General features: G+C 45.9%; 3 protein-coding genes across 6 annotated transcripts; 1 reads left to right on the forward strand and 2 right to left on the reverse strand.

Annotated features, from left to right (window-relative positions):
- Nucleotides 1-296: 296 nt before the first annotated feature.
- DHX33 (DEAH-box helicase 33) lies at nt 297-13,028 on the reverse strand. Of its 2 annotated transcripts, none has more exons than XM_049801993.1 (12): nt 12,897-13,028; nt 10,885-11,045; nt 9,938-10,165; nt 8,972-9,142; nt 7,871-8,056; nt 7,040-7,151; nt 6,492-6,651; nt 5,976-6,064; nt 5,255-5,382; nt 4,480-4,683; nt 3,619-3,705; nt 297-2,888 (listed from the first exon to the last, which is right to left on the reverse strand). In XM_049801993.1, exons 3-12 carry the CDS (start codon nt 10,094-10,096, stop codon nt 2,580-2,582), a joined length of 1,605 nt encoding a protein of 534 aa, XP_049657950.1. In that variant the 5' UTR covers nt 10,097-10,165; nt 10,885-11,045; nt 12,897-13,028; the 3' UTR covers nt 297-2,579. The 2 variants fall into 2 exon arrangements, with proteins under 2 accessions (XP_049657950.1, XP_049657949.1); XM_049801992.1 differs by lacking the exon at nt 12,897-13,028 and adding an exon at nt 11,739-12,703.
- A 1,677-nt stretch (nt 13,029-14,705) lies between these two features.
- Nucleotides 14,706-20,698, reverse strand: DERL2 (derlin 2). Of its 3 annotated transcripts, XM_049802013.1 has the most exons (7): nt 20,560-20,698; nt 19,906-19,971; nt 19,562-19,635; nt 19,003-19,096; nt 18,314-18,509; nt 17,653-17,743; nt 14,706-15,639 (listed from the first exon to the last, which is right to left on the reverse strand). In XM_049802013.1, exons 1-7 carry the CDS (start codon nt 20,650-20,652, stop codon nt 15,534-15,536), a joined length of 720 nt encoding a protein of 239 aa, XP_049657970.1. In that variant the 5' UTR covers nt 20,653-20,698; the 3' UTR covers nt 14,706-15,533. The 3 variants fall into 3 exon arrangements, 1 of the variants encoding a protein (XP_049657970.1); XR_007506252.1 differs by lacking the exon at nt 14,706-15,639 and having other exon boundaries at nt 17,654-17,743; nt 18,080-18,509; XR_007506253.1 differs by lacking the exons at nt 18,314-18,509; nt 19,003-19,096; nt 19,562-19,635.
- Nucleotides 20,699-20,866: 168 nt separating this feature from the next.
- On the forward strand, nt 20,867-22,979 carry MIS12 (MIS12 kinetochore complex component). Its single transcript, XM_049802015.1, has one exon. It carries the CDS (start codon nt 21,223-21,225, stop codon nt 21,841-21,843), a length of 621 nt encoding a protein of 206 aa, XP_049657972.1. The 5' UTR covers nt 20,867-21,222; the 3' UTR covers nt 21,844-22,979.
- The last annotated feature ends 3,222 nt before the right edge of the window (nt 22,980-26,201 follow it).

Genomic DNA, 26,201 nt, shown 5'->3' on the forward strand with positions numbered 1-26,201 from the left:
AGGCCCAGTGCTGCTCACCGCAAGGCCGCAGGAGAGCATCGCCATCATCCCATCGCATTGAAGGACTGGGATTTTTACTCCCAGCTCCACACTGGTGTTTGAGCGCTGCACCCGTAATGACGGGGGCCATTCTGCATGTGCACGCAGACACCCCAGACTGCTTTAAAATGAAGACACTCCTGCAGGAACTGAAAATGCTGGGACTTGTCCCATATGAATGTCCTGTGATCATGTCTTCCACCCACATTGCTTTCGTGTCTCACAAAACAACACCCTGGACTTGGATTTTTGCCATCACTTCTTTATTTTGGGAAAATTATACAAATTAGTTTGAAATAAACACCCATCCCCTCCCTCTTAATTTAAGAGTCTGTTTAAGACTGCCCAAACAAACTGTGCTTATGCTCCATTTTCCTCTACAGATGCAAAGTCTATAAAACCAAGAAACAGATACAATGCTTCAACAATTCCCTGCAATTCATGTAAGTAAGAACAACTGAAATAACCGCATACTCTTGAAATATCAATCCAAAACTGCAGCTAGTCATACATACAAAAATAGCAACTCACGCCCCCTTTTTTTTTCTTTTCTTTTTTTTTCAAACCACTAAAGAACAACATTGCAAAGAGGCACAACAAAGGGATGTGTGTGCCTTTCCACTGCACCCCTGCAGACATTCAGTATCACCCTTCCTAAGAACAGGCTGAGAGATGAGACCATTCCAGGTACACCAGGCACCTGCTTACACTCTTCGGGAGATGGCAATTTGCAGATCAGCACAAGCGACAGTCCGGCTAACAGCAGAAAAAAGAACAAAGGAGGTATTTGCCCCAGTTTTCAAAGAGAAAACCAAGGTAAGCCAATACTGGAGCCCAAAGAAAAGACATATTACAACGTGTTGTGTAACCGTTTTGCGTGTAACCAGAAAGGACAAATTATTACATGGCAAATACAACTTGTCCCCACAGATCACAAGCAAAGTCAGCAGCTTTCCCCAAGCAAATGGAGTGAATAAGGGCTTGCCAATAGTCAATATGACTGTATCCCTGAGCAGCCCTATTAATATGTTATAAGCTGTTTCTTTAAAAAAGTTGCTATTTAAAGGATACAAGGACAATCCCATCACAGCCCATGTAAAGTAACCCCATTATATTACAGAATGACCCTGCATGTGCAGAACAGCTTCCTCTCCCACCCTATCAGACACCTAACCAGCTTTAGTTCAACTTGTCCAAAAATCGGTATAAATTACACTATGTCAACAGACTCTGTTGAAACTGGAAATTACCTCTCCCAGAGAGGTTATTTTAGAAGTACTTAGGATATCATTTAAAAACATTTTTCCCCCCACCAACACACAGTGATAATGGAATAAATCCACTTTCCTGCACATCAAATTCCTGCACATTAAAGAACAAGTTTTCCCTTTAGAGTGGGACTAATTTCTTAATTCCAGTACTTAAAAAGACGATTAGTTTGGTATTGCCACTTTTGTCCAACGGGAAACAAAGAGATGGGTAAACGCCAAGGGAATATGGAAGAAAAAACCCAAATAATAGATAATAATGGTAGATCTGTGGTTCTTGACAATGTCAAGCTCCAAACTTCTAAAGGAAAACCAAAGTACAACCGGTACAGGGTTGGTGGAGGCAGAATGGGGAAGAAGCACTGGTGTCAGAGCAGAAGACACAAACATTTGATGAATCAAGGATCTTTAAAGGAAGTGCAATCCCTAAACCGCATCTTCACTCTCATTTTGCTAAGTCTCCCTCAAATTGGCCTGATTAGCTGTTGTGGCTGGTGTGCCAACTCCAAAACTAGAAGTGCACAGACAAGAGTCAGAAAAGCCAGAAATATTTGCTGAGGAACAACATGCCCTAACAGCAAAAGGGTGAACAGAGATGATGCCAAACATGTAAGCAGCTGGACAACCTCTCCAAGAAACCACTGCCAGCCCCTGAGGCTTAGACACAAGTAGTGAAGACCTTGTCCAAGCAGGCCTTCCCACTACTGGCCTTCGTAAGGTCCCAAGACAGTGAACATGGCATACAGGCAGAAAAATGTTTGATGAAGTAAAAGACAGTAGCACCTCCCTTCTAGATATAGTAAAAAAAGGCGCTTTTTTCCCTGTATGTATACATTTAAAAATTTTTTCTCCTATTTCGCCAGTAAAACTTGCTAAGGATAAAAGCACAATCGTCAAAAATACAAAATCTGCTCAGAAGAGCTCTTAGGATTTCATTTCCTATCTAAGCCTGTTAAACTTCAGTAAGCGTTAAAAACTGGAAGCTGATACCAGCTCCCCTTTCTCCCCCAGTATAGGTTTATCACACACACATACACCTGTGCACAGAGTACATACTATGTTCCCCTTTTTACAGATTAACTGTTAAATTGTTCTAAGCCTCTAAGACACTTGTGAGGCCTGGCTCTCATGGAGAAGACACTTTCCTCTAAGGTTTTTACCCATTTTGCAAGGCAAAGCTCTACTGCTCCCGTACATTCATTACAAAACAAAAAAAATAGTCTTTTAGGGTCAGCATAAAAACCCTGAACCTGTTGGTCCCAGACCCACAGGTCAGTTCTTGGCTGTTCGGACCTTCTTGCGGAAATAGTCAGGTGCTGCATCGTACAGCCAGTCTGCATCCACCACGCACAGGTCCCGCATATAGCACTTGTTGGTGTGAAGCAGCCCGTTGTAAACCACGCAGGCTGGCTTGCAGTGGAAGAGCACGGAGGAGGGGTGGATGGCCACCAACTGGTGAGAGTCCACGGTTCTGTAGGTGCCATCTGGCTGCAGCTCCGCGGCGTTCATGAAGAGGCTGTGAGCCAGGCAGCGGCGGATGTTTCCCGTGTCTGAGCGGGAGGACTGAATCGGTATCGATAGCTGTTCAGCAGCATGAGACACAAGAGTAAGCAAGTGTGTATATGCACCCTCGTGGGGAAACACAGCCCCATGGTAGTGGGCTTCTGAGATCAGGCAATATTGTGTCGTCAATTCTGCTAGCATGGGAAATATAAAAGGACCACTAGGAATTCAGCTCAGGTAGATGTTAGGCTAATCCAGACTAATAGCAAACAAATTATGAGCTGCAAAATGGATCTAGATTCTCCTGGGAGTGAGTTTCAGGCCAACTAGCATTCACAGCAGGACAGGGGTGCTGAATGGCTGCTCCCATGTCACATACAGACTGCAAGCAATTCAGCAGCAGCTCCCACGCTGTGCCTTATGCTCTGTGACTGGCAGGAACAGTGCTGATGTGAAAACTGCTGTTAAATTGAATGGCTGACTCTGTGAAAAAGCCAGCCAGCATGGGCTGCTGAGGCTGATACCACTCAGTGACGCAAATAGCACAGTCACATCTACACTAAAGCAGTGAAACCCCTTAGGAAAAACAATCTTCTAGCTGAGAAGCCTTCCCAGAGCTCCCCTTCCCTCTTCACATCTCCTCAACCCACTGAGTGCTGCAGCTCTGAGATTTTGGGGCGCAGCTGCAGAGTTAAGAATTTTACCTGACTATTCATGGCAGACTGGGACTTGGAGCACAGCGAAATCAGTTTGGGGACAAACAAAAATACAAACAGGTGAAAAAGAAATACAGTATGGCACAAGTTACCTTTACACAAATGTCCCTGAGCTGAGCTCTGACGTCTGACACAAGCATCATGTTCCTGCTGTTGACAAAGTTCTCTCTGCACCATTCCTGCAGCAGAGACACCAGGAGTTAGAAGGGCCTGTTTCTTCACCCAAGAAGCATGACAGTCTTCAGATACCATGAAAAGCAGAATCCCCCAAACACCCCATCTTTCTCAGAGAGAAGATGCTAACCCAGTTCCTTGTCATATTTCTACCCCTGATTACTCCCCTCTGTCTACAATCCCTTCCACAGTGCTAAGAAACAGCACATTGTTCTCTTCCCACTCAGAATTGCTCTGCAAGGCCACCGAGTGCTGCAAAACAGCACTTGCTGTCCCACAGGTTGTGAAAACAAATCGCCTAAGAATGACAGATGTTGCAATGAATGGGGTACACTAGTCTACAGATCTACAAATGAAACTGAGGAGTTTATAGGGTAGAATAAATCAAAATCTGCTTGTAAATATGCTCAGTGTTTCTGCAACGAATCTTGCCAAAGAGCATGTCTAGGTATTTATCAGCAAGTCTCAACACTCTCCCACTCCCTCCTGTTTCCAGCTGGAACCAGTGAAGGAAGAGACCTGGCTCTGATTACAGAACTGGCCTCATGAAGCTTTGATAACCAGTTTTGCTACAGCTTTCTGAGGAACCTTCGGCATTTGAACAGCTTTCTCCAATTACTCAATTGTAAAGGATGAGTAAGTCCTCTCTTCTCATTGCTTTGGAAGTATGCATATTGCATCAACCGTGAAGGATGCAGATGTCACTCCTCTGTATGCCAAAAAAGCTCCTCACCACCATGAGCCCCCCAGAGAGCACTGGCATCCTTGGAGCATCCTACCTTGTTGCCACTGACATTTTTGAAGGCCCTGTACATGCTGAGCAGGGTAAGATGATCCCCCTCACTGGAGATGAATTTCTTCCTGACGGATTGCACTTCCTCCCGCCGGGCAGGGGGATTGTAGAGGACACTGTCCACTGATAACAGCGACACGATGGTCAGGATCTCTTCTGTACAGTGGAATTTGGGGGACATGAGGATGGTCTGCAAATCACAGAACAAAACTGATTTTTGGTCGACCAAATCCACTGCAGATGGGCAGACTTTTCTGCTCACTCGCAGCCCAGGAACTTTACCAGGCATTGTTCAAGACAATTTCATAAACATTTGGGCCTAGAGATAATGGTAAATCCTCCTATGGGCCCACCAGGCACCTTTAACAGCAACTGTCATGCTCTTTCCTGAGACTGGCCAGTTCATATACAGTACAAACATGGCAACTAAAATCAACTACAGCATGAGGCACTTCATGAAACTGCTGAACAGTGCTACCAGCAACCCCAGAAATCGCAAGGAAATTAGGCTTGTTTCAGCTTCAGAGGTGCCAGAGGAAATAAATTATCTTTTAAAAGATCTCCCTGAATTAAACAACAAGCAAACCAGCACACAGCTGCTGTAAATAAAGCTGTGCTTCATTAATGTATGGCAAATATACTAGTACAGCTGCAGTCACCCCAAATTCCAGACCTTGTTTAAGCAGTTTGAAAGAAAAATTACAATGTTACTGGGAAGAGTACATGAGATAAGAATTAGCTGATTTTTCTGTAGTTTTTACTTTAGAGAACTTTGGTTCCAGTGGAAAGGCTGCCATCTTCCTTCCCAGGGGGGTTAGGACAAGCTGATCTTTCTTTCGTTCCACAGCTCCCAGCAGGTCCAGCTCCTCAATTGCTGCTTGAATGGCATCTGTCAAAACAAGGATGTTCCGGCTGTGAGGCCTCCTGGCTGGTACTGGCAAGGATGTGAAGGATGAGCTGGTACCATCACCACCTCTTTCCCCTGGTCAGAGGGACAAGTACTTTCTGCGTAGAGAAATTAGTGCCCCAAACTCTGGTTTATCCCCCTCTATCCAGTAGAACAATCACCTTTTCCAATTTAAGCAGCAAAACCGGAGGCAAAACTAAAGCTGTCACCTCTAGCTTTAAGCAGAAGCTGCGTGACATTCTCTATGACTTTCCTTGACAGTCAAGGCACACCTTCATGTTCTTTATGACTCAGAACTGCTCCCTGCTCTGTTTGGAAGCCAGACTCTCCAGCTCTCTGCCATAACCATAACCATGGCTGCTCTGATGAGACCGAGCACAAGCAATGAGACGCGAATGAATCTGAGACTTCTGGACCACCAGCAGAAGATGCAGCAGAGAGAGGCTGCTCCTCTTTCACAGCCCTGACCTTCCATACTCCATTTTCTCTGGCTGGCCTGAAGACATTATTTTTAAGCAATTCCTCAGTGACTCATTTGTCATTTTTTTTCCAAGGCTGCCTTTGTAACCACTTACCAGGAGATGGTTTGGACATGAAGTCAAAGGTGAGCACATTGGGAACTTTCAGAGCAAGGAGCTGAAGCATCACGCTGGCCAGGTTACACCTACATAGGCAGAAAAAATAACTGAGATTGTTCTCTTCTTTTTTTAATTCCTTTTTTCTTTTCTTCTTCTTGTCTATAAGCTGAGATAAGAGTCCTCAGATCTGTCCTGCAACTTGACAGACTAGTCCAATGCTGGCTGGTGAAGCCTTACTTCCTAAACCAGAAAGGGTGAGAGGCAAGTTCAAGATTTGGAGGAAAGTCAAGAGAACTATCGCTCATGTGTTTGGACACTCAGAGCCCAACTGTCCACCCTGAGCAAATGCTTCCTAATTTTTCTGTTTAGTCTCCACAGTTCATTTTTCTTAAAAGTCAATCAGTCAGACCCTAGATCCAGTTTTGCTGCTCAGTTCTTTACACAGCTCCATCCGTAACAGTACATAAAAGAGGTGTGGCAAGACGTATGACGGTATCAGGGTGCTGTCCTCACCTCTGTATCTCAGGTATTGTCATTTTGTCAAACTTCTCAAACTCATCCTCTGTGTAGAGCCGGTAACAGATCCCACTGTCCTCTCGCCCTGCTCTCCCTGTGCGTTGCCAAGCCTGGGCCTTCGACACCCGCTGGACTGCCAACACTTCCAGACCAATTTCTATGTATGGAAAAGCATCACTTCAGTCAATGTCTGTGTAATGCACAGCTTTGAAAAACATGTAGGATTAACAACAACAAAATCCCAGGGTCTGCCATCCAAATATTGCTCAGACTTTCCTTGGTTTAGCACCCTGAAGCAAAGCTATCATGCACTGTGTCCTTGAAGAGAAGATTCATATTTGACAGATTTTTACCCCCACATGGCTGGTACTCAAAAAACCAAAAAAACAACCAAAACACAACACCAAAACCCACACCTAAAACCTAGGATATTAATTTAGACAGCGCAGAGGGTGTTTTAAATGAGTTCTCAGTGGGGCTCATTGCCTCAAATAACTTCTACAAAACTGAAAACAATCTCTGCATTGCTCCTTAGAATTCCTCACCAGGGCTGTACTTCTTTGCTTTGACCATGCCTGTGTCCACAACATATTTTATTCCCGCAATGGTGATGGAGGTTTCTGCAATGTTGGTGGAGAGGATCACTTTGCGACAGCCCTGGAAGGAAAAGCAAACAAAAGCCAGTCAAAAGCCAGCTTAGATTAGCTGCAATGAAGAAACACTGCTACTTTTGGCCAGCATGGGCCAAGCCTACATAGCGTTGCAGCATGTTATGACCACATGCCATGCTTGCTACGCCAACTCTTGTAAATTAAGATAATCTCTAGCTCCTAATCAGTTTCTAAAACATGTGCTTACACTTGCAACAAAATACACCACCCAGGACAGCTGTTATCAATAAGTCTTTAAACTATTTTGGTTTCATTTCTGGCACAAGTACAAGATCTGAATTCTTATTTATCTGCTAAATAGGTACAAAAGTGCCTGAGGCAGCAGAATTTCCTTTTTTTACGGCCCTGCCAAATATGCCCAGGTTTTTAGCTTTCTTAGTATTTGGCCCATTGACTGCTGTAGCTTTTTTGTGATATGGACGTAAAATTCCTATAAAATGGGGCAAGTTTCAATTCCACTGCCCTTTTCACTCCCCCTGACCCTTCCTTCTTTTTATGATCCCAGATGACTTATTGTATGTATCTGTTAGTACCATTACAGATGCATTGCATTGTCTTATATCACACTGCAACCATTCAGCCTAAAGACAGTGGAGGCTATCACTTACTATCAGTACATGCAGCTTTAACCCTTTAAATTCCATATGCTTCTTCCAAACACTCATGCAAGCAAACTCACCCTGTTTACCCATCACATTGCCTCACCTTGGGGGCAGCCTGAAAGACACGGAGTTGTTGAGAGTAGGGCAAAGAAGCATAAAGAGGCATCACCATCATCTGTGGGCAGCCATCAGGGAGATGCTTGGCAATGTCTCGACATGTTTTGGTCATTGCTTCAATTTCTTCCTGACCAGTCAGAAACACCAGGATGTCCTGAGAAGAGGGTGCTTCCTGGAGCCAGAGGCAAAAGCAAGTGAGAAGTTAAGATGGTTTGGATAGGGAGACAGAACCGAGATTGTAATGAGATGTTGTCCTGACAGCAAGTCAGCAAAGCAGGTAAGGAAGAAAGAAAAGACACACATGTGGTGCAAGGTATGCAGCAGGCTGAAGTTCTCCATGGATTCACCAGAGGTGAAGAGTAAACTACATTTTGCAGGACTGAGTCTTAACAGGATGGAGGAGTCGCTTAAAGTCACATGTCTATTTCATAAGTAACTGTCCAGGACATGCAAATGAGAGAGCCAGCAAGCACCCAGGTACAAGCCAGTAAACAGAGAACTCGGGTGAGAGGAACATTTAGGTATTGGGTATGAACTGACATCAGAGAGCTTTGCTTAGCAGTCTCCTTTCAACTCTAGCCTTGATGTACAAGTCCCCAAATCCTAACAGCAACAGCATCTTCAAAGCATTAAATGCAGTTTAATTAAATGACATAAACATCTGGCAGTTTTGCATTCAAACATTTAGTCACAAAATGCCTATAAGGTGTCATTTTAATAGATTTCTGCTTGCTCTGCAGTTACACTTTGACAGTAGATTAGAATCACCTTCACACTACTGTTAGCTTACACCTGGATTTTCCCCACATGACCCAAGGCTCTTTATGGTTGACCACTTCCAATCTTTCTTTTCACTTTTAGAACACCACTGGCATTTGTCAACCCCTCCCTTGAGCCAATCCAATTCACTAACCCAGCATGCTCCCTAACCACCCACTTTTCCCAGAGGATGCAGTGAGCACTTCAGGGACATCTCTGATCTGGCAGCCGCAAGCTCAAGCCATCCCTTCTGCCACAGCAAGCTGTGATCCCCCCAATCAACAATCCATGGCCCCAGAGAGGCACAAACCTGACAAGACGGCCATACCTGGTGGATTTGGAAGACTGACACAAGTGCTGCTTGGAGGTAATCACTCTGAGGCTGTTTGGTGTAAAAGACCTGAATGGGATGCTGCCTGCCTTCTAAATAGAGAACAGGAGCTCCATTAAAGTACTGGGAGAACTGGTCAACATCCATCGTAGCTGACATGACCACCACCTTCAATATGAGCAGAAGATGAGTTAGCATGCAGTTTCTATTCAGCAGGACACTTACCAGTCTGGACTAGCTGAAAGTCAGCTTTCTGAGGCTGCTCAGAACAGCAAAAAGCACAGAAGGGACAGAAGAGAGTGATCTTTCCTTGTTAAAGCCATCAGCTTTGGTATCACACAAGCGTAATGTGTTGGTACGATAAAATGAGCAAAGACGTGCTAAAATTCTTTTCTGACAAAAGAATTTGTTTTCTTAACAAAGAGAGACGAGTACCCACGAAGCCAGGCTGTAGAACGGTCCATTGAAGAAGGCTGTGCTAGGACGCTACCAGTCCCCTACGTGCCTCCCCCATCAAAACCAATGTGCTTCCACACACTTCGTTATGTACTCACATAAATTCATTACATGTCCACCCAACACACACGTGCAACCTCCTTCCCCAGTGTGAACATGTCATAGAGCTGTCGTATCAGGGAGAGAGCTCCTGTATCCAGGGTGCTCTCAGCAACAGTACCAAAACTTCCCCCAACAATGCATCTAGTCTGTAGCTCACACCCAGAAGGCTCTTATGAAAAAAGGCAGCATGGAGGTGACCAGATACCTTGTTCAGACGCGTCATATCAGGCCCACACATAGTAAGTTGGCCACCCTTAACTATTCAGATTTAAAGGGACTTTTTAGGAACAGAAAAATAGTCAAGGCTGAAGTTTCAAACACTTCAGCAAACCCCAGGAGATACTCATAGCACTCGGAGTCCAAGCCCCATCCCTTGCCCTTCGTTTCCATCCTAGATGCACATACTTTTAGTGGCAGTTTGCCCAGTTCCTTTCGTTTCTTTTGAGCAGCTTTCACCACTCCAAAGAGTACATCAGTATGGATCGTCCTCTCGTGGGCTTCATCCAGGATGACAACGCTGTACTTCCGCAGCATAGGGTCCCCAATAGCTTCGCGAAGCAGCATTCCATCTGTTAAAAACTTGATTCTCGTTTCATCAGATGTAAGATCGTCGAAGCGTACAGTATAGCCAACCTATGGAAGTGAACATTACAGAAAGTACAAGCACAAAGTTAGTTGCATTTCTCGTTGCCATCGTACCATGAGGAAGGACTACAAAGCACTCTGGTCAATGCATCAGACAGAGCCAACTAGAACTCCAAGGAGGCTCTGGAAAGGGTAACAGTGTATTTGCAGTCTGTGAGCAGTTAATCTTGCAAATCTAATAATCCACCCAAAGGATGCTCTCAACACTGTATCCCAATTGGCTTTTTCCCCAACTAGAAGTTTATCACAAATGCTCCAAGTTTCCTTTCCTTCCTCCCCTGCTAGAAACTACTCCATGCTCTCCAAAGTTTTTACATAGGGGGAAGTCTTTCTCCTCCACTTTTCTCCTGCAGATTCAAAGATCTCCACAGATTGAGCATTCTGCTCTCCTTGACAGTGACTTTTGATACAGGGAGCAATGGAAGAGAGCACAACATTTTTGTTTTATTCATTAACGAGTATTTTTTCAAATGGAGGAACACAGACAATAATCAAGAAGTAAAATACCACAGAGAGTGTCAAACAGGGCCCACCCCAAGCCACAGAAGCAGGTAAACAGCCATTTTTTTTCTGTTCAAGCATATTATTAAATGAAGAGTACCTATTACCCCTGTGGCTGTTTTTTATCTTACCCATTAAGCCCTGATACAGCCCCATCAATGCTGCAGTACTAAACCAAATCTCTAAAGACTCTGTAAAGCACCTACCAGTTTCCCCAGCTCTGTCTTCTTCTCGTCCGAGACTCTGGTAGCTAAGGCTATAGCTGCTACTCTGCGAGGTTGGGTCACAGCAATGATGCCTTGGCGGCCAATTCCCGCTTCGTAGAGGTACTGAGGGATCTGAGTGGTCTTCCCTGAGCCCGTTTCTCCTAAGGAACATCAAGGGAATAGTTTTTCCCTTTTATAGCATCTTCAAATGAAAGGTCTCAACCCATTTTTTTATGTTAACTTTTAACCATATTTCAGGATGGGGAGGCTGAAGACAGGAAGAGGTTCGACAGCTGGCCCAAAGTCATACCATAAAGCAGCGGCAGGCCAGAGACAGACCCCAACGCCTTGCTCTAGTTGCTAGACCACTCCTCTACAAAACTCCTTTCACCCAGGTTCTCTCCAGCCACACTCCGGTTTAGAAACACATTCCAGTCTGTCTAGGTACGACGCGTTTGGTGTGTAACACAGCCAACGTAAGAAGATAACCATGCAGAGCAAGGAATAGACATCAGTTTGGTTGTATGCATATATTCACACTGTGCACTAGGAAGTTTCAAAGTAAAGCTGTAAGCAAATTAAAGCTTTTGTCACAACAGCAAGTAGTGAGTTAAGGTTTGAGGCTCTCAGAGGAGCACTCAGGGCACCAACAAGCCAGCAAGTCCTTCTCTGCACCTTCTGGAAATCAGAGATGGTCCTTTCAGGCTCAGGGGAACGTATCCTCTGTCCATACTGCACTAGCACACAACATAACAAGCACTATCCCATTTCCTGCCAGATGTATTTCCAACACGAACTCTGTGTAGACCCCCTCTACCAAAGATGCAACACAGACAGCTACCATCAATACTTACCACAGCCTCAGCAGCAAAAAGCGTAACTTACTGGGCACGCTATCATGTCGTACAAATCATAGTGCTTAGAGGCACCGCAAGTGAAACCATCTGAAGTGCAATGTGCATGGAAAAGCAGAGAATGTTTTCAACATCGCTGTCGTTTTCCTGCACGTTTTATTACAGCTTAAAACACACCTGTGACTCAAGTCGGATCCCCTTCGGCTTTCTACTGGCCTGTTATAAGAATTGCTCTATGTGAAAGAGTGTGAGGCTCTGGAACACAGTGCCCTGTACTCTCAATCCTTGCAAGACAGCAACAGCACAGAGCACATGGGGGAGTGAGGTGAGGACTGACAAGAGAAGGAAGAAGCAGCATGAGAAATTCAGAAGGATGGCCACCAAGCAGAGAAGAATTGGAAAGCCAAATTGTAAGCACTGCAGCTGCAGACTGGAAATCACGAGTGAGCCTTTTTACCTCACTCCACAGCTGCAAAATTCTAAGTGGCATATTATACTGTATATTTAGCAAGCAATAATGACAATCTCAGGATTGTAGAGAGGAAAGGAGATAAATGCAGTCGTGCCCATCAGCTACCACGACTGATTTTTTTTTTTTTTTTAAGTGTTCACTTATAGGAGTGAAATACAAAGCATTTCTCATTTAATTCTAATAAACGCTGAGTCTTTAGACTTCCAGGTGGGAAGCTGCACATCTTCAGCTCCTGGAAGTCAGACAAACAGCTTATTAGTTTGGCCTCGAAGGAAACCTAATAAAACGAGCGAACGTCCCCGAAAATTTAGCTGAGGAGATGCTTTTTCCAAAGCGTAGGGGTTCGCCGTTTGGCTTTAAGTTGACTGAACTCCAGGCAGATGGCAAAACAAGAGAGGAGAGAGAAATACTTTTGCCGTCTCCCTAAAAACCAAGCCACCAGCCGCCTCCGCCAGCGGAAACTCACGCACGGCAACATGACAATTCACCACGTTTACGCCCAAACCGTTCCTTCCCCCAGGCCGCGCCGTTCCCCGCCGCCCGCCTCCCCGGCGCTGAGCCCCGCTTCAGCGGGCGGCCGCGGCGAGGCTCCCCGGGCCGAGGGGGCGCCCCGGACCCGCCCGGCCGGGCTGTGGCGCTGAGGAACCCCGCCGCCCACCCCCGCCCCGCCCCGGCCCGGCCCTCACCGATGAGGACGGCGCTGTCGAGGCCGCGGAGCTGGCTCAGCAGCGGCTCCCGCGCCTGGAAGATGGGCAGGCCGCGACGCTGCGAGCCGGCGGGCGGCGGCTGCCGGCGCGGCGCGGCGGAGCCGTGCGGCTCGGCGGGGCGCGGGGGCCGCACCGCCGCCTTGGGCCGCTTGGCCGGGGGCGCCTCGCCGCCGTGCCGCATCGCCCCGCCGACCGCCGCCCACCGCCGCCGCCGCCCGCGTCGCCCGGGATACGGCCGCCGCCTGGAGAACCGCCGCGGCGTCATCGCCGTTCTCGCGCCGCCGCCCCGCCCACGTGACTCGCCGGCCGGAGCGGGGCACTATGGGAGATGTAGTCCGGGGACCCGCCGCCGGAGAGGACGGGGCCCGCGGCCCGCTCCGGCGGCGCGGGCACCTCGCCCCGGCCTCTCTCCCGGCAGGGGAGCCCGCAGAGAGCCGGCTGGCAGGTAACATCTCGGGGACCCGCGGCCTTCCCACGTACCATTCGCCGGCACTCAGTCTCTGACATCACACACGGCCCATGACGCGCTCTCCCAGGAGGACGCTGGTACTTAGACACACCTCGCGGCGGGACCCGCTGCCCGAGAATGGTTTCGCGGTTAGGTGGTGACCTGCCAGTAGTAGTCCTTCTTGTCCTGGGGTGCAAGCAAGCAACACGCCAAGGTTAATCCCAGATAGGGATACCGCGGCACTTCCCTGCAAGGAGGGGGGTACAATCTGAAATACCCCACCAGAGCGGAAGGAAGCGGTGCCAGGAAAGCAGCTTTGGAAGAGCAAGGATGGACAAGCCGTCTCATCACAACACGACTTGGAGCAGGAGGTCGTCCTCAGGAAGGGGCACATCACCTCGCCCGCTTCGCACCGGGGAATCGCATTTACAGAAGGTTTTACCCCAGCCACAGGGCTGGCTGTCTTCTTGCTTCATCCCCACTCCCTAACTTCCCACCCGCAAACTACTAGGAGGCTCTTAAACACTGAACTAAAAACACCACCACCACAACACAAAAACCCAACAAACGAAACCCAAAAAGGATTCCTGTCTCACAAGCTACCTTGAAGCAACCTTGTCCAAAACATTTTTAGTACTTCTAACAAGTAAGACTTAAAGTTGTTTTGGAAAAAAAAAAATCTCCCTTAAATTTTCATAACCTTTAACAGATAAAATGCAGATACAAATGGACTCACCGATTTTGTTTATCAGAATCTAATACAACGCTTGTGGACAAAGCACTTCCCCGTGAGATCCCAACACATTCATCTCCTGGACTACAAAACAAGTTAAAAACCTGTAGCCAGTTTTTAAGAACAGCAAAATCTGAGACTAATCAAGACGATCACACGCGTGTCAAGGGTGAGTCTATCCTCCCAAATTTAGGAGGAGGATGCAGTTTCAACAATATCTCTTTTTATCTATTACAATATAATCAATAAAGAGTTACCCAGTACAGTCCATAGCATCTTATGAATGACAGAACATGACGAGCTGAACTGTGCTCCGAATTCCTTATGTGGCTCCTCATACAGATATTTATAATCAACCTAACTTCAAGCTAAATCCCACTCAGTGTCACTGACCTGTGTTGGACACTCAGGTCTCCCACAACAAGCTTCATACACAGACCACAAACGGAACATCGTGAGCAGACAATCCTGTTTCCTAGCAGTTCTTGGAAACACTCGTGGGAAAAGCTGGCATTAATGCCGTCTCTTCAGGGACTTGTTTTTCCAACCTCTGCTTTTTCACCAGCTGCCTCAAGGCTACAGGACTACACAAAGGATTAACAAAAACAAGGATCCACAAGACATTTTATTCAACTCATTGTCTGAGATATTTGAGCAGTTCTGACTCCAGACAAGTTTTCTTCCCTAGTGCTCCAAGTCATTTAACAACAGTTAGAATTGTGCATGTGTGGGGATGCATTTTGTAGAACTACCTATTTAAACAAACCAGTCAGACTCAAACCTGGTCATCTGAACACACAGCCTCTGGGGGAAAAGTCATCAAAACATAGTCTCAGCCTGCAGGTGTATTCACACAGAGGCACATTCCAGAAACCCAACTGGCAAAGTGAAAAGACTGCATTATGCTGCACGTTGTACTTCTTACAATTCAAACAAGACTGGAGACAATAGCATCTCAGATTGAAAAAACTTTTGCCATTGAAATAGGGACTTACACATTCAACCATCTTGCAGCTGTTTTATCCAAGAATAAAAAAAATGAGTTAAAACCCAAAAAGTTGGTTTTGTCCCCTGTAAAGTTTCCCATATAGTTTCCTGTATCAAATAACTTGAAAAAAATGCTTTAGAAATCACTTTAAACAAGTACTCGCAGTCTTGTTAACTGAAGGTGACAGGAAATGGTTTCCAGTTTTAGGGTTTTGGCTCCACTGGATTAGTATTTTCATTACCAGCACAATAAATTCCCTGACTGGGAAAGACACTGGTAGCCTGGAAGTGTCCTGGATTAGACTGCCATTTCATAAAGTGCTTGTATTCAAAACCATAGAGCTGTCAAAAAGCGTCCTTTCTGCCATGGGGAGTGAGAAAGTCCCCAGTATGGAACTTCATTCAGGTCAGTCTCTCCCAGTTGTCGCTGGGTTTTGGCACAGGCACATTAGCCTCCAAGGCGCTGACCTTCTCCCCATGCAAATCCTCCCGGTCGTTCTTCTGGCAAGGGATTGTAATTAGGATCATCTTCCGGTGTATCAAATATTGCTTTCCTGGAAAACAGAAAAGATGGGGGTTTTTTTTCCCTTTAGAATACGTGTTTCACAATAAGACCAAGACTGCTCAAATTCTGCACATGTAACAGCACCCTCCCTCAGAAACAGTCTGCCAAAGCACTGGTGATTTATACCCAAGCCACACTTGCTCTCCAGTTAGGAGCCATCTGGAAGAAGGTCTAGAATTATGTGCCTAAATCAACCAAGACTGACGAGATTCAGCTGAAAGTTAAAATTCCGCCTCCAGTGTAAAGCAGAATTTCACACAGCTAGCATGTTCTCCCAGGGCAAGGGAGCAAAATGTGAATAGGATACTGAAGAGCTCTTCACATCCTGAGACAGGGACAAAGCAAGAGTCAAATACAGGCAGTATTATCTCAATCTCACAGGCAGGATGCAGGCATTGACAAGCGGACTTGAAATCCACAGAAAAGTCTGCATTTGAGACAGCATTAGCAACTTGGAGTTTCTGATTTATTACAAAAATCATGCTTAATCTCGTAGGTTATTTTGCTGCTCTCAAAACTAGTTAGAGGTTCTCTCTGTGTAGATTTGTTATCCAGAAACAAAAATTTAGTACATTCTTTGAAATAAACAAACAAAAAAGCCACAGGCTGCATACAAGCAATCATTATATCAAATATGTCTTAAAAGTAAAGTGTGTTTAACAAGACAGTTTCAGAATAGCTGAAGGAATTATTTTTCTTCACCCAGACTGACAGGCCATTTCAGAGAAGTTTTCAGAACAGGAAAAAAGAAAATACCAGGGATATTACAGGATTACAACACATCAAAAAAAAATTAAAGCATCTGGGAAAAAATTCACAATTCTAGACCCAGACAAGAATCATAAGCAGCCTTCCGAACACAGACATGTAAAAGGATTTTAATGGCAGCCTGAAGACAGGCTGAAACTCTTTCCAGAGGAAGAGAGTTACTGAGACAGCACACATTGCTCCAACAGCCTTAAGATTCCTCTTGCACTCAGCTGGGTGCATATACCCTCTGAAAATGGGAAATCTCAAATATACCCTTACTGCTCATGTGTCATTGGACTCTCAATTTGACTAGAATTGCATTTATATGAAGGTAGCCCTCACCAGAAACAGTGTCCAGCTGCTAAGGCCAAGTTAGAATAGTGTAGGCCTACAAAAGTGACCAGCACAGCTGTCCTGGGACAGCCGTTCCTGCAGCCATCACCTGGTACAATTACTTGCTGAAGACAAAGCCTATACTGAACAGAAATAAACTATCAGTGTAAGTGTACTTGTCCAGTCAAACAGGTATGACCCATCAGTTAAACTAAGCAGGTGTCTGAATATGACATTTTTTTTTAACTAGCCTCTGGAAGCTGGCATAATTAAAAAGACAATCAGTTCAGCTCTAGACAGTTCTAAAACTCTCACGGAGCTCAACTTTCAATATCTCAGCTGCCCTGTTGTTCAGGCAAGCTTCTCTCACCCAGGCTGCTGCACAGCATTACAGGTGATTACAGCCCTCTACGCAAGAGGGAACTGAGTAGTAGCAGCACCGCTCAATAGTACAAACATTACAGTCAATAGTCTTTTGCCAAAGTTGTGAAATAGAGAATGATTTACAGATAAAAAAAAAGATTCGACATATTTAACACCTCAGTCACTGTGTTCATACACAGCAGGACTACTCTTACTCCTCACACCTCAATAAGAGACATGCATCTATGGTGCCACCAACAGGCAAAACTCAGCAAAGCCTAAAAAGCGTCACCAAAGAAATCAAGGGTTACAAAACCGCTTTAACCCTTCTTCGCAAGAAGTTAGTTCCCACTTACACATCTGCTAAGACACACCACACCCCCCCGCCCCTTCCTTGTTTGGCAACACATGAGTTAACTAAAAGAGCAAGTACAGACACACCACAATTCTGCCTCAAACTGTCTAGTTTACCAGAAGTTGATGCAACTGAATTATAAACAGTTTTCCATGCAAGCACTTCTTCTACATCCGTTCCAAATCAGACACCAATACTTACAGGACAGATGGTGTTCTCAGAAGCCTTCCACCACCAGGCTGATTGGGAAAGACATCCTCTAAGAAAAAATATATATGCCCAACAGCAATGCCTAGTATATAAAACAAAAGTCAAATGGTGATTTTTCAATATTTCTCCTTTACAACCTCCAAATGCTTCACTAGAGTTTTCAGCAAAAAAACCCCCACCAAACCACCACACATTGATTCTTTCACAGAAAATACAGTAAGAGATACAGAAATACAAAAAACAATGAAGCACAATGACATCAGATGGAAAGCTTAACTTACACTACAAGACATTAATACAAGGAAAACTGCTTGTCATTATTGAACATACTAATGTTATGGCTTTATTAGAGTTGACAAAAATAGTAATATAAGCTATTTTACTTCAATAGTCTGATGCTCACAATCAGATTACATACCTGGGCTGATTCCAACCAATAAAAAGCCAAAGCACCAGAAGCTCTTTCCATCCTTGTTACAGTACAAAATACGCTACAGTGTTTAGAAATCAAGAAAAGCCTGGTATGAATATAGCACCATTATACCAGACTAACACCAAGCAAGAGGCATTTAACCGTTTGTTTTTTCCACATTTTTTGTTTCATGTAAAACACTCGCAGGAACAAATCCTTGTGGTTCTTGCAATTCCTTACCCAGGAGATCCACAATGATGGAGTTCCCCAAAAGCAGTGAAAAGCCCATCAATACCCAGGGTAGAAATGGGGCTTGAAAGATGAGAAGACCAAAAAAGTTCATACGGACATAAGGATTCCTGCGGCTCCATACATACACGAGCATTATTGTGAATGCCTGACCCAGGAAAACCAAGTTCACAAACAGGCCAAAAAGCTGCGATGAGTCGTTAAAGAAAACAGTTCACCAAGTATGTGTTGTGAGGTCAAGCATGAGAAGAATTTCACAGCTTAACCTATAATCAATCCTATGTCTTCCATACAACTGCTAACTCTACTTTCCGAGGCTCAAGTAAATCAAACCCACTGTCAGTCAAATTCAACACCTATAGCAGGATTCAGGGTACCTGCAGCATGAATAATCTCTTTAAAGTATAATTTACCATGAAATCACTGAAGCACCAGCATTTCACTTGGACAACCTGAGCATGATTACACACTTGAGCAGTCCCCTTTTAGCTGATAATCTCATTTTCATAATCCTGTAAAGCAGCAAAAAGCCTGAAAGACCAGGCCAGTATTTAATAGCAATAGTCCTCCTACTACAACAAAATATACTATCATCTAAGAAGATAAAAGTAACATCACGGTTTCAGTTCTCATTCACATATTTTAGCTTTACTAAAGCTGTTTGGAATAAAAAAGGATACAGTCATTAAAAGTCCTCCAAAAAGGAACATAAATACAAAATCTGCCGTCCGACCTCGAAAAGAGCCTTCTTCAAGCATTCGGCAGTAACGATATCTGAAGTCACAGGTCAGGAAAATTTGATTGCAAATGAGTTTAAAGAAAGATCCAAGTGGAAAAGGATTCATTTATACATGAGTTTAGATGTAAGTTTTGTATCAATTTACTTCATCAACCGCCTCTTTCCGGGTGCCTCAGCAGAGAGCTCAGACCCAGGAGGAAAAAGTTACTTGGAATTTTCTCCTGTATGTCAGAACCAACCTGAAGGATCAGGCTTGTACAACAAAGTCTTAACACCACAAAAATAAATGGCAAAGTTCTTGCCAACTTCTGAAAGAAATCCCATTGATATTCATTCATGACATCAGTGAAGTCAGCATCGCTAAACTCCCAGGAACTTCACAGTGGAGCAGAACTGAACCTTTGCCTATATGCCTGTATAGAAATATGCCTGTACAGCAATATGCCTGTACTGTGGAGCTCTGCTTTCCAAGGAAAGAAAACAAACTTGATGAAGGATACAAAAAGATCATGTTAAATAAAAAATTAAAGCCAACTGGTCCAAAGAATAAGTAGTTTGTGATTAACCTCCATACCTGGAAATAAGACAAATACAAGGACTTTAAACGTGACAGCTTATTTTTATTGTCTAAATAGAAAAGCAAGTAACAATATGACTGAAATCTCCTTTACAGTCAACAAATCTAAGACCTATGCTAAGATACAGTGATCGGCACTCTAGCTTCATTAGCTTTTTTTAAAACACAAAAAGTCATAGTCATTTGTAACACCCGATTTTGAGAGAACAAGCACTTGCAAACTCAAGAGTTTACTTACAAACTTCTCATACTTTAGAAAACACTTACTTGAAAGTGTTTAAATATTAATTCAGGGTTGAAATACAGCTGAAAGGGTGTGATTAGTTCTAATTGCTGGGGAAAAAAAAAAAAGAGAACAGTTGATGGAATCAGTACACCAAGCAAAAGTTGTACACACCCAAATAAGGAACCCCCTTCCTCTGTACCAAAAAGAGCCCAACAAGTTGTCAATCAGCACAACAAGCTTTCTAGCAAAAGCCAGCCTCAACAACCAATTCACACCACCCCCCCAACCCCCCCCCGTTGTTACTATTTTTCTGTGCTTTGCGCCTTCCCAGGTTTTACGGTGGGCTGACAGCGGGGGCTCTGGAAGCGCTGATTTTAGGGGACCCCTCCGCTTCCCGAGGGGAAGAGACCCGGCCCTGGGGGGAGAGGGGGGCGTCTGAGGGAACCCCTTCCACCCTTCCCAAGCGCACTCCTCTCCCCAGCCCACCTGCACGGCTCCCAGGAGCCTCACACCCCCCCGCCCCGTCCCGGGTACCCTCCGAGCAGCCTTCCCTTCTGCTGCCGGGTCTGTCAGGCTGCGGCCGGCCGGGGCCCCGCGGAGCCGGCCCCACCGCCCCCCACCCACGGAGCCGGGCCCTCAGGAGGGTCTGTGGAGGCGCGGGCCGGAGTGAGCGCGGCCGGGGCGGCCCCACTCACCACGGCGGCGGTGGTGAGGACGCAGGCGGTGGTGTAGGCCCGCGTAACGGGCGGCACCTGCAGGTACTCCTGCCGGAAGGTCTGGTACGCCATCTTAGCGCTTCCCGCGCCGCTTCCGCTTCCGCCACGCCTCTGCGCCTGCGCGCATCGCCCACCGCCCCCCTCCACCCCCCACCGCCAACCCCCGGCGGAACCAATCGGCGTCGGCAACGCCCGGGCTGTCGCGCTGCTCTCTCATTGGCCGAGCAGCGAGGGCGGCAGCCGGCTCCCCTCGCTTTCCCCGCCTCCGAGGGCTGGAGCGCTTGATGATTGGGCGGCGCCTTGGTCCTCGCGGCCACTGATTGGCTGCTGGCGGGGCTGCCCTCCTGAGGGAGTTCGAACGAGGCGGGAAGCGGCGGCGGGAGCCAGAGCGGCGGCGGCAGCGGCGGCACCGGCACCGGCAGCGGCACCGGCCTCGGTCACTAGCCTCGGTCTGCGGCACTCGAGCGGGAGGAGCGGCCCCGGTGCCTCCGGTAACGGCGGGGGAGGCCGCGGCTGCGCTGGACCTCCTGTGGGAACCGGCTTCCCCTCAGCTGCGGGCTCGGCCTTCCCGCCTACAGCAAGGCCCGTCTGCCCCGGGCCCTGCCTTTCCGTTCCTTCCCTTACCGGCTTTCCTCCGCCACCATGTCGGTCAATCCCATGGCCTACGAAGCGCAGTTCTTTGGCTTCACTCCCCAGACGTGCATGTTGCGCATCTACATCGCGTTCCAGGACTACCTCTTTGAAATGATGCTGGTGGTTGAGAGCGTAATCCTGAAGAAGCTGGACGGGTTTCCCGGCTGTAAAATCGGCCCCTTCCAAATCCGGAAAAGCACGGAGAAATTTCTTCTCTTCATGAAGGAGCACTTTGATAAACTCTTCAGTAAAATGGAAGAAATGCTTCTGCAGCTGGTGTTAAACATCCCTAAGAACGTGCTCCTTCCCGAGGATAAGGTCCACGAGCAGTACCCCTACAGCAAAGCACAGTTCCAGGCGCTTCAGGATGAGATCCATCAGCTGCAGCAGCAGTACAGGGCTGAGGCGTCTGCTGGGCAGGCACTGCGTGCAGAACTGGAAGAACAGAAGGCTGTTCAGGCTGAGCTCGAGAAGATTTTGCAATGGTTTGATGGGCTTGAGAATATCTGTAGGGAGCACGGGACCAGCAACTTGGAAGAAAGCTTTGCTTTCTTGACACAGAACTCTAAGAAACTGCAAGATGTGCTGAAAGAGGTTGAAGAGAAAAGCAAAAAAAATAAAGCAACATGATCAGTTATTGTAATGTAAATTCTGAAAAGGCAACAAAAATCATTTAGACAGCTTTCTTAAAATGATAGGGGCTTTTCTTCCCTGAAGCATTTCCCTTAATCCCTTACTCCTCTAGTCCTGCCAGGATCTAGACTAAAAGCTGTTGATCTGTGTCAGTCTGCACCTATTTAGCACCTCCCTAGGGAAGTAGGGGGAGAAAAAAGTCTGTAAAATGTAACTCTCATTGGGAATAAATTTTGGGTTAGATAACCTGGCTGCAAAGGTGCCCTCCTGACTTTATGAATCCTAACTTCAAACACAACATAGTGCTTGTTTATTTTAAGGATTATTAAAAAAAAAAAAAAAAAAAAAAGCCCAAGTAAGACCTGTAAGGATATGTAAGTGTGTTTCCAGCCTGATACCAGTTCAGGTAACAGAGTTGATGCTTCTGTCTTTGAGGACCTTGGGATTTGTACCAGTTTCCCGCAGGAGCCGTACTGCACAAGCAGCGAGTGTCTGGTTAAGGCTGAGATGCTGTTCACTGTGTTTTAAAAGCCAACAGCTAGGAAGTGAACAGAGAATAGTGAGACAGTGACACCGTTGTCAAGGTTCTGATGAGAAATAGATCTATTTGCATCAATATTGAGTTTCAACCCAATTTCTGAAGTTTCAGGGTTACTTACCACTCCACATGAGTTTGCAAAGAGGTAGCTTGTGTTTTCTTTAAGCAAGGACAGTGTGCTGCTCCACAGACCAAAGATACAGAAGCCACTGGAAGAAATTAGCAACTCAATCACCTTGTCCTACTTTAGCTTAAGTTGCTTTATACATATATTTTGTTTATTTGGTTGTTGTTATTTTTGTTGTCCAGTGTCCTTTTTCTATTAAACAGCAAAGGTCATTTTATTCATGTTTAATCAGATTTTCCTGTAAAAATGTTGTGAAGACTGACTGCTATGCTTGAGTTCCTTGAAGTGACTTAATTAAGCTTATTCTATCTGTACTTGATTCATAATACATTACAGTCTCTGTGCATCTTTCTGTTGGCCTCAGCAGGTTTTGAATCTCCTGTACAGACGTATCATGAAATATCAATACTAATTTCTACTTTACTAGCATAGCTGTTTGAAAGACATTAGACTTGTGAATAATTTAGAAGTTACTGCAATAAAAAAATGTATTAAAAGCATAAAATACCCTTTGCAATTCTTTCTTTCCCGACTTCTGAAGACTTCATACAGAATCAGCTTGGTAGAACCAGTGCCTTTAAACATACATTGCCTTGATATGTGGCTGGAGACCTGTGAGACTCGGTGGCCGCTCTTGAAATCCTCACAAAGGAAGTTAATTTCTGATGTCGAGCTCAGGACTTCTGTAGTGAATGTTAGCCTGTGTGGAGGCTGGAGTTCAGAGGAGGAAAAACTAGGGCATCAGGTAAAATTTAAGTTGCTTGTTTAGGAAACAACTTAGGGACTTAAAAGTTATCTAATATTCTCAAAGTTTGGAGAGTAGAAAAATGTCATAATTCATACAAGGTCCACTGTAGAAAATCTTGCTGAAAAAGTCTGTCTTCATTTTATACCGTTACTGTCAGTTTTATTGCAGAAATCAAGCAGCCACTAGTCTGTAAATTGAATGCAAATATGTACATACTGTTTCATTTAATGCTAAACTGTAAAGAAGAACATTTGAAAAATCTACTACGAAACAAAGGTGATAACTTGAGCCCAAAGAGCCTGTGAACATTTCCACAAGAGAAGAACTACAAGCAAGAATTTGACAAAGGGGGATAAAACAATCCGTTGCTGCCTGTTCTTCAGGGCACAGTTGAGCGCAATTGCTGTCCAAATCCTGTAATGTCATGATACATCCATTAACATCCTCAAAATTATTGCTATCTTGTATTAGAAATAAAGAGGAGGGAAAAGTGGTGTGCAAGATAGTACTGATGTATCCGAAACCTTTTACCTTCTGTCTGCAATCTGAAGAAAGGCATTGCTGCACACGGAGGGGGAACGTCCCAACGGTGAAGGGCGTCACGTGTATTCATGCAACGTTTCAGCACCTCCACGCTTCGGGCCTGCATCGCTGTGAAATGCTTTGGTATGTAGGCACTGGTGGACTAAAGGGTGGCCTGACTTCTCTTGTTGAATTAGATCTTTTAAGGTACTTATTTCTGAAAAAGGGGTGGGTTTGGGTTTTTTTGCTGTATGAATAAATCATTAATATGAACACATAAGACAGCCATTTACAGCTAATAGAGGTTCTCAACAGATTTATTACACTGACCTCTTTGTTTAGGCTTCTCTTCAGCCGCGATTAAATGCTGGTGGTCTGATGACAAAACCATTTAGTTGAAATATGGAGAAGAGCAGATCTGTGAAGAAAAAAATGAACTTTGCCATGACCCCTCTGGAGATACCGGCTTCTGAAATTCAACTGCTATTAAGATCCTGTAACCTAATTTCTCCTCTTCATTTTTGTTCATAAAATCACTTTTAAGAATAAAAGTTTTGAACTGCAGGGGTGGTGGGTGTGATACACGGAGAAGGGTGTTGCCAAATATAATTTTCCAAAGAGTAATGAAAAGTCTCACCAGGAGATCCAGCATATTTCAGTAACACATGTGGTAGCAGTATATTGAAGACAACTGTTTTGTGAGAGGGAATAATGTTTGTTGGTTTTTTTTAAATGCTTACCTATGAAATTCAAATAAGCATTACAAGTCCTTTTTTAAGAACATTTTCAGTAAAATGGGGAATGAAATGGGTATCCACAGAAGTTTTAGCGGAGGGAGGGTAATACTCATGGGAGCTCACCTCACCTAATGCCAATGTTATGGTATGAAACTGAAAATACTGTCACAGTGCAAAATTAGCTCCAAGGAAGCAAAATCGTTGAGTCCCATCACTGGGCAGGAGCCCGCCTGGAGCTGCCTGGGCACTGAGGTGCCACCACAGCCGGGCTGGGCTGTCGGCCGGAGACTTTTTGGCAGCAGAGGGCACTGGGAGACTGGCACAAGGCTTCGCTTCCAGAAAAGGCTGGTTTATCCCCCCCCCCCCCCCCCCCCCGCCCATAACTTCCCTGTGCAGCAAAAATTACCAAGTGTCTCCTCAGATAAATCACTAGGTTCACCCTTAATGAGTAGGAGACACTTTTCTTTGGGCATTGCACGTCACGCACGCGTTTGCAGAAAGCTGGATCAGGATGTTACCGAGTTTATACACACCAATGCTGTGTTTTCCTTTAAAGAAGAATTATTCTTATTTTCACTCCTTTGTCCTCAGACCTCTGCACTTCCCCTCTCCCGACCAGGCAGCTTGCACAGTGCCAAGGACTTCTCCAGCGTGTTCTCCACGACTGGAGCTGCGGGCGAGCAGGGAGTGCCGATACTGGATGCGATGGTTGTACCGGGATTTGCCTGGACGTTGCAATCGCTACACGACGCTTGTGTTGTGATTTCAGTGTATTGCCGTAACACGCTGCTAAAGCAAAATCCCCTGTATCATCAAATAGGTAAATATGTCGAATGAGTAAATCTGATATTAAACATTCCACCCTCCTGGTGCGGGTATCAATCAGACCCACTCAGGGAGCGCTGGGCTCTGGCAGGGCTGTACCCACGCCGGCCTCGCGCCCTCCTGCGAACACCCCTTCTTACCTGCTTCCCAAAATGACGTCCTGTCACGTGCACTCCCATCAGTCGAGTCATCATAATGAAATATTTTAAAAATTAATTATTTCCTGATGCTCTGGAGAACAGTGCTGGAAACACCTTTGGCCAGCACCCCCAAACCTCGGGCAACGAGCCTGGGAGCCACCGCCACACTTTGCCAAAGCTCGTTAGGCAGCTGCCTGCAAACGCCCCGCTCTGCTCCGGGCTGCCGCTGCCCGAATCCCTAATTGCCAGGGAAGCATCCAGAGCCTGGGCCATCCCCCCCCGATTAACCTCAGACACTCACACAGCGTTTCAGCGTCCGGCAAAGGCCACGGGGTTTTCTTTCCAGATTCATCCGCTGCTGCGGCAGCTCATCCTTCAGCTGCTGCTTCCGACGGTACCGGGGGGGCATTCCCAGCCCCGAATTGTGCTCATGCGTTTGTGGGGCCCCTCAAGGTCCAGACGCTGGAGAGCAGCTCGATGTACCCTGACTCCATTCTTGGTGGCCTCTCTGTCCGTCCTTGTCCCACTCTCCAGGGGATCCCATCCCTCACGGCGGCGGATTCAGTGCATCGGAACGGCGACGGCCACGGCACGTGTCCCGTCAGTGACGGCGGTACGGGCACAAGGCAGGCAGAGAGAGGATGGCACCGAGCTGCTGCAGGAGCAGGACCTTGGGCTGGCTTTTAAAGAAAAGAGAGAAATTCCGTGTGGGTGATGT

This window comes from Accipiter gentilis, chromosome 6 (genome assembly GCF_929443795.1).
Source record: "Accipiter gentilis chromosome 6, bAccGen1.1, whole genome shotgun sequence".
Classification (NCBI taxonomy): domain Eukaryota; kingdom Metazoa; phylum Chordata; class Aves; order Accipitriformes; family Accipitridae; genus Astur; species Astur gentilis.

Bases quoted from the DNA above. Each gene is read 5' to 3' on its own strand.
- DHX33 (XM_049801993.1), bottom strand. From the start codon at position 10,096: ATGCTGCTTCGCGAAGCTATTGGGGACCCTATGCTGCGGAAGTACAGC. The intron at 7,152-7,870 runs GTGAGGCAATGT...TTTTCCTTCCAG, and splicing joins TCTTTCAGGCTGCCCCCAAG to GGCTGTCGCAAAGTGATCCT. The intron at 3,706-4,479 runs GTAGGATGCTCC...TCTCTGCTGCAG, and splicing joins AAAATGTCAGTGGCAACAAG to GAATGGTGCAGAGAGAACTT.
- DERL2 (XM_049802013.1), bottom strand. From the start codon at position 20,652: ATGGCGTACCAGACCTTCCGGCAGGAGTACCTGCAGGTGCCGCCCGTT. The intron at 19,972-20,559 runs GTGAGTGGGGCC...TTTTTTCCCCAG, and splicing joins TCCTCACCACCGCCGCCGTG to CAATTAGAACTAATCACACC. The intron at 18,510-19,002 runs GTATCCTTTTTT...GACTCATCGCAG, and splicing joins TTGGAGGACTTTTAATGACT to CTTTTTGGCCTGTTTGTGAA.
- MIS12 (XM_049802015.1), top strand. From the start codon at position 21,223: ATGTCGGTCAATCCCATGGCCTACGAAGCGCAGTTCTTTGGCTTCACT.